The following is a 10,000-nucleotide window of genomic DNA, read 5'->3' as shown; positions in this document are numbered from 1 at the left end:
GTGTTCTGATAGTTTAACATAAATATATTAACTTTTAGAGTATTCACTATGGACCCCAAGAAAGTGACGGAGAAAAGAGGAAAAGAAAAGACGAAGAAAAGAGTTTTTTTGTCCGTACAAACAAATCAAGAGATGATAGAAAAGCCTGAAAAAGGGATGCGTTTGGTTGATCTCACCAAAGAATATGGCCGTAATGCATCTACAATCACCACGTTATTAAAACACAAGGACGTTTAAGGAGTTTAAGGCGTCGCGTGGGTGGTTGGAGAAGTTCAGAAGGAGGACTGGAATTCACTCTGTTGTTCATGGGGGGGCAAGAGGGCATGAACCAAAGAGGGCAAAAAACAATGAGGACAGCAGTTAAAGGTAATTGACCATCATTATTATTCTTTGTTTTTTACATTATGGACAACTCTCATTTATTGTGTAATAATCTAATCCTAACATGTATTTGTTACATGTTTTGATGCATTTTTATGCTTTATAAAACATTTATATTGGAATTTTTGGGGGGCTTGGAACGGATTACAGCATTTGCATGGGAAACGCGTCTCTACTACGTAATTTTCTACTCACAAAACTTCTTCCAGAACCAATTAATTTTGTAAATAGAATTTTCCTACACTCTTATAGACTGTTTAAAGCACTTTTGTATAAGAGAAAAGTGTTTTTTAATACATTGAAGTGTATTCGGATGCTATCATCCAATAAGCATGCGTGTATGGTATCACGTGACTACCTACTAAAAATCCCCGATGTAGTGAAGCCGTGCATCTTGAAGCATAAATATGCGAGGGATTAAGTATAATTTGAAAGAGACGGAAAAAAGCCCCCGGACAAACGAGACCGTCTTCTAGAAGTCCGACGCGATCTGCCTGTCGGACTCGGACTCAGGTAAAATGAGTTTTAAAGAAACTCAATTTAATTGAGTCTCTTTAATTGAGTTTTAAAGGATTTCTTTTTAATAAAAGTCACATGGGTCCAGATTTCCTTCATTCATTGGACGTCGAATAAACAACTTTTTTTCCTGGAGGTTTTTTCTCAGTCCGTCTCAGCGTTGTTAATATTATGATCCCATCAAAAGGGGAAGTGAATCTCCTTCGCTGTGTTTCTTTGTTATTTGGGTTTCTGGAGGGAACAGTCACACATTCAGACGCCACCACAACGCCACCGCGATGGTGTCGTCATGCGGTGAGCGTGTTCGCCCGAGCGAGGCTAGCGGTTTTGGCCTGGAGGTTATTTCCTGATGCAGCTTCACCAACCACCTACGCCTCATCTTCCATCCGCCCTCAGCCACAGAACACATGACCTCATGAACTTTATTCTAATCGCACTTTCACACGTTTGCCCCACAAACCCCAAGAGACTCCACAGCTGCTAGCTTGCAATTTATTTTTTCTGCACAGGAAGTGATGTAATCACTTTGGTTTGTTTGTCAGTTTAATTTTTTTGTTAGCAGAATTACAGAAAAATTAGCATATTTAGCTAAGTTTTCAAATTTCGCCTCTAAAAACCCTCCACATGTTCCGGTCTCAGGTGGAGGTTTGCGATCTTTTCGCACTCTTGCTTCAAGCTAGCATTTTCTGTTGGCAAAGTAGTAAAAATCAGACGTCCCTAGTCGTAAAATAAAAACCACAACCACTCAAGACGGCAACACAAACGACGTCACCTGGACAAACAAAACCACTCCCTCCCAAAGTTCAAGAACAACACACAAACTCTGCTCTCGCTCCGCTTTGGCTACCATTCCCGCGGCGCACGCATAATGTTGGGTACTTCCTGTTCAGCTTCCTGTTATTATCTGAAGTCAGGATTACTGAACCATGTGTGTGTGTGTGTGTGTGTGTGTGTGAGAGAGAAAGAAAATCGATGGGAGGAAGACTTGACGATCTGACGATCGGACACGGTCGGCTGCCGTTGGGCTGGCGGCGGCGGCTTCCTCTGGGTCCTGATGTTCAAAGGGGAAATTAGCATTCTGTCCTCCGGGCCCGGTCACGGTTTTGACCCTACATGGCCTCAAAATACTTGAAGGGAGTTTATTTGCTCTAGGACCCCTAACCCAGTTGTTCATTAACCCGACTGGTCCGACGGGCAGAGCCCAGGACTCCTAGAAGTCGGTCTTGTTTGTCCGGGGGCTCTTGGTTACGGTAACCACACATGGGTTCATTTCCATTTCACCACGTTTACAGAAGTGAAACGAGAAGCGAGGGTTTGTCCGTTTCTCCTCCGGACCCCTTTGTTAGGAGAAAAATGCTGAGATCCATTTTTTTACTCCTCTTTTTATTCCCTCTTTCTTCATCCGGCCGGCAGAATCTCGCCGTCCGCCGTCGCGTCTTCACACGAAACGACGAGAGGAAGCGGCGCCGAAAGAGGAACCAGCCAGAAATATGTGTGTCTCTGGTTTCTGATGGGATGTGGTGTAAGGCGGCACTGTGTCGCAACACACACACACACACACACACACACACACACACACACACACACACACACACACACACACACACACACACACACATATATAAAAAAATGTTATGACTGAATGACTGAAAATAACCTCAATTCAGATCCTCATGATTCATTTGATTCATTTTCTTTCTATAGAAATGCATTTTTTAACAATTGAAATGTGAGAAATATTAGTAAAAAAAAAAAAAAAATCAAAACGAACTAAAAAAAATCAGAAACAAAATCAAAAAAATTTATTTGAGATGAACCCATTGATTAAATATTCAAATTTTGTCAAAAAAAACACACATTTACGTTCACAGATACAGGAAATTTTTACTGAACATTCATAAACAACATTACCAGGTAAAAGTGGCCACAAGTATGCGGACGCCATTGGCTTTGACTCCTGAGGCTAAACAGTTCTAATGAATGCTAACGCTAATGAATGCTACACAACACATTTTACATTACGGTTGTTTAAACAATGCAAAAGAGGACAAATGTGCAAAAATCTGTGCAAAAATTTTTTTTTTCCTCCCCCTCCATCTCATCTGTTCTGTGTTTGTTTCTTTGCACTCACGTTTAAATCGCGTTAGCATGCATGCTAATGCGAGCGTCCGCCCGTGCGGCTGCATCTCATCGGCGTGAGGTCGGCGCGGCGGAAACTCTGACGCGCTAACGCTCAAACGGGCTCCAGCGCGTCGCTTCAGCTCCCGTTGGCCTTCGATGTCGAGCAGAAGAAAGTTTGACCTTCTGAATGGTCAAAGGTCAAAGGTCAGAGCTGCAGAAAACAGGCAGCTAAAGACTCTCTTTGAGTTTCCCTTTCTGGTTCCACCTGCCGATAGGAAGCTGCTCCACCTACAATGACATCTTACTTCCTGTTCCTGAAGAGAAACAGGAAGTAAAAAACCTGCAGCTGGACGTCAGACGTTTTACACTGGAACACTTCTTTCTTTCTTTCTTTCTTTCTTTCTTTCTTTCTTTCAGTCGCTTTAGATCTGCTGCCCCACGTCACCATCAGCCGAGGACAGACACCCAATGCCCTGTCTTATTGCCCCACCACCATCACCATCACGCCCCCCCCCCCCCAGCAGCAGTACCAGCCCAGGAACAGACAGCACCGGACCAGCTGTCCGCTTCTCCGGACGTCCACAAAGACATTTTCTGTGAAGAAGTGACTAAGACTGGAAGAATGTGTGTGTGTGTGTGTGTGTGTGTGTGTGTGTGTGTGTGTGTGTGTGTGTGTGTGTGTGTGTGTGTGTGTGTGTGTGTGTGTGTGTGTGTGTGTGTGTGTGTGTCCGTACTGTTACAGACTGTCAGAACCAGAGAGACTCAAACACACTGACAGCAGGACGGGGGGGGGGGGTCAGTGTCCAATCGTGACCCTGCTGGGGTCAGATCCCTGGTGTGACTGTAATAGACAGATTTTACCCAGAATGCACCAGGCATCGCGACTAAAAACGGAGATGGAGAGAGAGAATGCGACACGGGAAACAAGATGACACCTGCGTACGATCGGCGTTTCACAGCAGAGCGGAGATGTGTTCGTGTGCCTGCTTTGCATTGTGGGTAGTGTTTTCCAACGGCCTAGACAGGAAGTGTTACCTTGGCAACGTGAGAAAAACACAGGAAGTACAAACTGCGTGCTTCAAATTCCAGCGATTCCTTACCCCAATGACGCAGTGACAGAAGTAACGGGACAGAACAATGAGCTCACACACACACACACACAGACACACACACAGACACACACACACACACACACAGACACACACACACACACACAGACACACACACACACACACACACACACACACACACACACAGACACACACACACACACACACACACACACACACACACACACACAGACACACACACACACACACACACACACACACACACCCTTGTGGGAGGAGCCTTTGATCCACAGAGGTGTCGTTGGGTCCAAACCCAATGCATTGTGGGTCAGAACATGATTCCATGACATCAGAACGTGATGCTAGTGGTACATGTAGTGATGTCATCAGGGCGGAGCTACCTGATGGACCTCCAGGGTCGCCTCACCTGAACTCACCTGACCTCACCTGAACTCACCTGAACTCACCTGAACTCACCTGACCTCACCTGAACTCGTGCCGCTGGAGGTTTTTCTGGACTCGAGGGAACGCGACAAACTCTCCGACGTCGTTCCGTTAATTATTCATGTTTTAATGAAGTCGTTCTTCACAGAATCTAATTCTGTCCTGATTGGAGGAACCGGTCGGTCGACCGACGCTCTGGACCCGGTCCAGAAGAACCGGGGCAGCGGCAGAAATAACGACTCTGATCCGGTTTGAACCGGTCTGACAGCGTGATGCATGGGGGGCATTATCGCTCCATTATCTGTCCATCCCATAATAGTTCCCCCCCACCTGGCCTGGAGGCTCCGGAGCCAATTAATCAGCTCACAGACGAGTCTATTCACTGCTACACACACACACACACACACACACAGAACACGACAATTCTTCTGGAATATCTTAGCAATCTCCTCCAGCATTAATATAGTACCTACCTACCTACCTACCTATTTCCTAACTTCATAAATGTCTTTAATTGATTTCCTGGAGGGGCGGGGCAATGGGCGGGGCAATGGGCGTGGCAAGTTTTAAAGAAAACATGTCTAGAGAAAAGTTTTCCTCTTCGTCTAAAATGATTGCTGCTCATTTTTCTTTGTTGTGACAAACGACGTCCTGAAGGCCTCCATCATAACCCGATAAAAGCCGACACAGAGGAGAGGCCGCCGCCCATCGAGGGGGCGGGGCTCTTCTGTAGTTTATCCCATCAAGGGCAGCGGCTTATTGTACGAGTAAAACCCTAATTACAGTTTGGACCGTCATGAAACGGCTTCCGCCCTCACATCAGATGTGAAGTCATTGAAGTACAAAGGCTTTCATTGGTCCCCTTTGTTTGAGACAGCGGCGCAGCAGACGGAGGCACCGGGGAGGAAACGCTGGGGAGATAATGGGATTTACAACCAGTCTGCAGAAACACGACACACACACACACACACACACACACACACACACACACACACAATAACGAGACACAAAGCGTCCCGTTCGGACGAGGAGACAACGAGGACCGACAGAGAACACAAACCCGATAAGGATGACGGATGGCGAGGCGTTGGGACGCGTTTCGCTCCGGGATGAAACAGATCGCGACAATGAAGCGCGGATAAGTCACAAACTTCAGTTTCTGATTGTTGAGCTTTCTGTTTCAGACAATGGTTCATTGTTTCAGCCGACAGGAAACAGGCCGGCCCACGATCACGTCCACGGCGGGAACTCCACAATACAGATTATTTATGTTAAAATAGTTACGGTTTTAGAGCAGCAGTTCTTCAGTCGACCAGCAGGGGGAGCACTACAAAAAAGACAGGGTCAACAACTAATCTTTCTAAGATATGGCCCCAAATATAGTCAAAATAGACAAAAAACAGGGTGTGGCCAGCTTCTGATTGGTCACCAGCACGGCTTTACAGTCCAATCTAATAAAGGTAGGGCGTCTCTTCTCCAGCTCCGCCCACTAAACCAAATATGGTCACTACTGGTTCAAAAGGAGCAAAAGCTGCTGGTCCACAAAGCGATGAGTGTGTTTATTCACGCTGATGGTGCGTGATGATGACGGCGGTAGTGTGTGTGTTTGTGTTTGAGGTGTGTGTGTTTGTGTTCCTGTTTGGCAGCCGACTGGACACACAGTTTACACGACGGATCCTGTGTGTGTGTGTGTGTGTGTGTGTGTGTGTGTGTGTGTGTGTGTGTGACAGTGTTTACGGGATGTCCTCCACACGTGTGTCCAGAGACGCTTCTGACCGCCGGTCGATCTAAATCTGTCTCTGTTGTGTCTCTGATGAAGACGAGGAACATAAACGATCTAACACACACACACACACACACACACACATTGGTTAGTGTTTGGAGTTAGGTTTGGGGTTGGGTTTAGGTTTAGGGTTTGTTTAAGGTTAGATTCAGGGGTCCGAGGTTAGGGTTAGGGTTGGGTTTGGGATTACGGTTAGGTTTAGGGACAGAGTTGGATTAAGGTTTGGGTGAGGGGTTAGGGTTAGGGTTAGGTTGGGAGTTAGGTTTGAATCAGTGTTTGGGTTTTGGGTTCGGGTTAGGTTTCGGGTTAGGATTGGGGTTAGGGCTAAGGTTAGGGTTTGGTTTAGTGTTTGGGTTAGGTTTACAGTTTAGGCTTGGATTAGGGTTAGGGTTAGGTTTCGGGTTAGGGTTTGGGTCAGGTAGATGTTGATAGCTCCATAAACCCTAAACCTCGCTATCAGCTACATCCAGATGAGACAGAGGAGTCAGTCACGTGATCAGGGTCTGCTGGCCCCTGATTGGACCAGAGGACTGGACAGATTCTGTTTCTCCTGATTACAATCCCTGAACTTGAACCTTCGATATTTAAACAATTCTGTCCCGACCCGTCACTGACGTACAAAAAGGACGATCTGCTGGGATTACCGTAATCCAGGAAACCAGATTGTTGGTGTAAATCTCCCAGCAGCCCCAGCGGCTCCTTTCTACCCCTCTCATTCATTTCACGGCCGTGTTCCTGACGGCGGCGGGCGTCTGGTCTAAATGAAGACGACAGCATCCATTAAAGAAGAGGAGGAGGAAGAGGAGGAAGAGGAAGCCCTTCCACACTAATGTCAAAGAGACTATAAAATGACGCAGCTTCACAATCGGATCAATCCCACCATCGCCATGGAGACGTCAGTGTCGCCGTGACGCCGCAGGAAGCGACGAGGGCTTCGATTCACTCAGTGATGATGATGATGATGATGGTGGTGATGAGGATGATGATGATAACGTCCCGAGACTCTGCAGCAGACAGACGTCTGAGTGCACAGATCAACAGCGCCCCCTTGTGGTGAGAAGCAAGAAGTAAAGCCTGGACTAAATGACGCCGCAATGACGATTTAATGCAGGATTTATGAGTTTAATATTCAGGGGCAGGTTCAGAACATGGAAATGAGATGGGGGGGGGGTGACCCCCACCAATGTCGTCAGAGACGGGGGCCAAAGAATACAGACGCGATTTAACAGACCTTGTTAAAAAAAAAAAGAAGTAATAACAGTCAATAACGTAATAACAGTCGATAAAGTAATAACTTTTGGGGTAATAATACAATAATTTATTACGATCTCTAACTGTAACCCCGTACTATTACGTTTTTAGCCTAAAGTTATTACATTATTTTTCAGGACTTTTATTCCGTTGTTGGCTTCTTCAGACTTTTTCCTCACTTCACCAGACCACCTTCATCATCGTCTTCCTCACCAACTCACACTCACGCAAACTGTGACCCGACAAACCCACAAAACGTTCCCGCAGTGATTTCCAGCATCAGCTGCAGTACCTGACGCCGTCCAGCAGGTGGCAGCACGTCACATGCTCATGCAGCTGTTCTGCATCAACGAACACAAGAACATTTCATTAAGTCGTATCAAGATCTTTCCGCCCCGCCCCGCCCCAAAAAGGTCCACGTTCAGGTTTCTGAGACTAGCGAACACCAGACGTCGCTGGTTTCTTAACCTTTGACCCCAAGCCCCGATAGACGTTAATCCTGCACAGAAACAAACCAGCAAACAAAAGCACACACCTTCTTTGTCCATGTAGGTTCTCAGTCACGCAGGTGGTGTTTTCCACGGTTGACCCTGTAAGACAGAGCGCTGGGACCAGAGCAGCCACCGTCGGAACTGGAGAGGCCTCTTGGATGAGAGGAGAAACGTCTTCGAGAGACTTTCTTAAAGTCCGAGGGATTGATTTAAACAGCTTTGGAGGTAAAAGGAAGGTCATGGAGACCAGGTTTGATTGGTTCATCTGAGGAGGACCTCCAGAGGGCGGGGCTTTGAGGGTTTGATTGTTGGACTTGTGGGTTGGTCAGATTCAAGAGTTTTTGGTCCTGATCAGGAGGTTTGCAGGTGGACCCTTCAAGTGCTCGAGTCATCGGGTGAAAATTTGTCACAAAACACGATAAAACACAAAAATCCACACAGGGTGGGTATTTCTCCACAGCAGGAAGGAGGTGTTGGAATTCAACTTTATTTCACCGAACGACCTGAATGTTGGACCTGGACGGACGTTCCAGCTGATCGGCTGAGTTTTCGTCTCGTCTCACTGGTCCAAAAATGAAATTTCCCTGCCCCCCTCCCCCACATTTTTGCTAATTCATGTGGCTAGTTAGCAGGCTAGCATGTGTTTGGCTGTAATCTCATTCATTAGAGTCTGATTGGACGTGGAGAAGACGGATGTCGGTTATTTATGGAAAACAAACGATTGACGGACGCCAACGGGACGCCGACTAGACCAACCGGTTCAAACGTGATGCTGGATGAAGCTTCATCGCCACGGCGACTCTGAAAAACCAGCTGGAGCTCTCTTTTGAAGCTTTAAAATCTGATTAATCAACCAAATAAACAGAAAATTAAGCTTAAATTAAGTAAATCGATTTGAGGCGGTTTGACTCTCCGGTCCGCCGCCGCCGCCGCCGCCGCCGCCGCCACGCCCTATGATCACCGGGAACGGCGAGATCTCAAGTCCCCTTCAGGGATGAAGGAGGCGTCGTTTGCATTGTTTCTCGTCCAATCAACACGTTGTGTGTTAGCGTAGCGGTGTGTGTGTGTTAGCGTAGCGGTGCTTCAACAACACCTGGAGAAACCCCATTTACACCAGCAGCAGTCGTGGGACCCCCCGGCGGAGAGCGAGCGCGTGATCGACACGCCGCGCACCAGTGGCGTCTGATCCGACGAGCTGCGAACACAACGCCGCCGCCGCTGGGGGGGGTTGTTAAGAAGGAATATGAAGGGAATAACTTTGCATTAGCGATGAGGAACAAGCGTGTCTGGGTTTCCTGCAGGCGAGCGTGAAGGGAATAAAAACGTGTGGATGAAATGAGAACGAGGGCAGAAACATTAATACGCTAACCGTTAGCGCTTTCTCATTCCACACGCCGCGTCCCGTTACTTCGCTAATCCCGCGGCGTTCAGCTTTATTGTACCGACATTAAACTAAAATCAACGCAGTGGGTTTTTTATGCCCTGAGCTCAGGCTCTCAGGCGGACACTGCGTTTACTGCTCAGCTTCCAGCAGGAATAAAGCTCAAAATGTAAAAAATGAAATGCGATTAAATTAGCTTGGTGATGAAATATGCGAACCGACGAACGGATGCGGGAACGCTCAAACGCCTCTTCCCGTCCGTCAGGCCTCGGTGTTGTAAACAGAAAAGTCGGAGGCCAGGGTCACAACGAGTTGCCATGGAAACTGGTTGACGGGTCTGCTGACGTTGACCTGTTGACCTCGGCTCTCCTGGATCATCAGCTGGACGTCCTCGTTGTCCAGGACCCGGATGAGGTCGCCGTCCGGGTCGCGGTAGTTCAGGGCGACGTCGTCCAGCTTGAAGACGTCCCTGAAACGGAAACGGAGCCGACGGAAACATTTAGAACCCAATAGTTCACTTTGTTTTAATTATTACGTCACAGCAGGAGAAGAACGGATCAAT

At 47.3% G+C, this 10,000-nt stretch overlaps 1 protein-coding gene across 1 annotated transcript in view; it reads right to left on the bottom strand.

Annotated features, from left to right (window-relative positions):
- Positions 1-8,500: 8,500 nt before the first annotated feature.
- Positions 8,501-10,000, bottom strand: part of ncf4 (neutrophil cytosolic factor 4) — a 12,560-nt gene continuing 11,060 nt past the window's right edge. The window contains exon 10 of the mRNA XM_068320919.1: positions 8,501-9,907. Coding sequence (XP_068177020.1) covers positions 9,700-9,907 — 208 coding nt within the window. The 3' untranslated portion in view covers positions 8,501-9,699. The remainder of the gene's footprint in view (positions 9,908-10,000) is intronic.

The sequence above is a fragment of the Antennarius striatus genome, chromosome 8 (assembly GCF_040054535.1).
Source record: "Antennarius striatus isolate MH-2024 chromosome 8, ASM4005453v1, whole genome shotgun sequence".
In the NCBI taxonomy this organism is placed as follows: domain Eukaryota; kingdom Metazoa; phylum Chordata; class Actinopteri; order Lophiiformes; family Antennariidae; genus Antennarius; species Antennarius striatus.
This window is presented reverse-complemented; position numbering and strand designations above follow the sequence as displayed.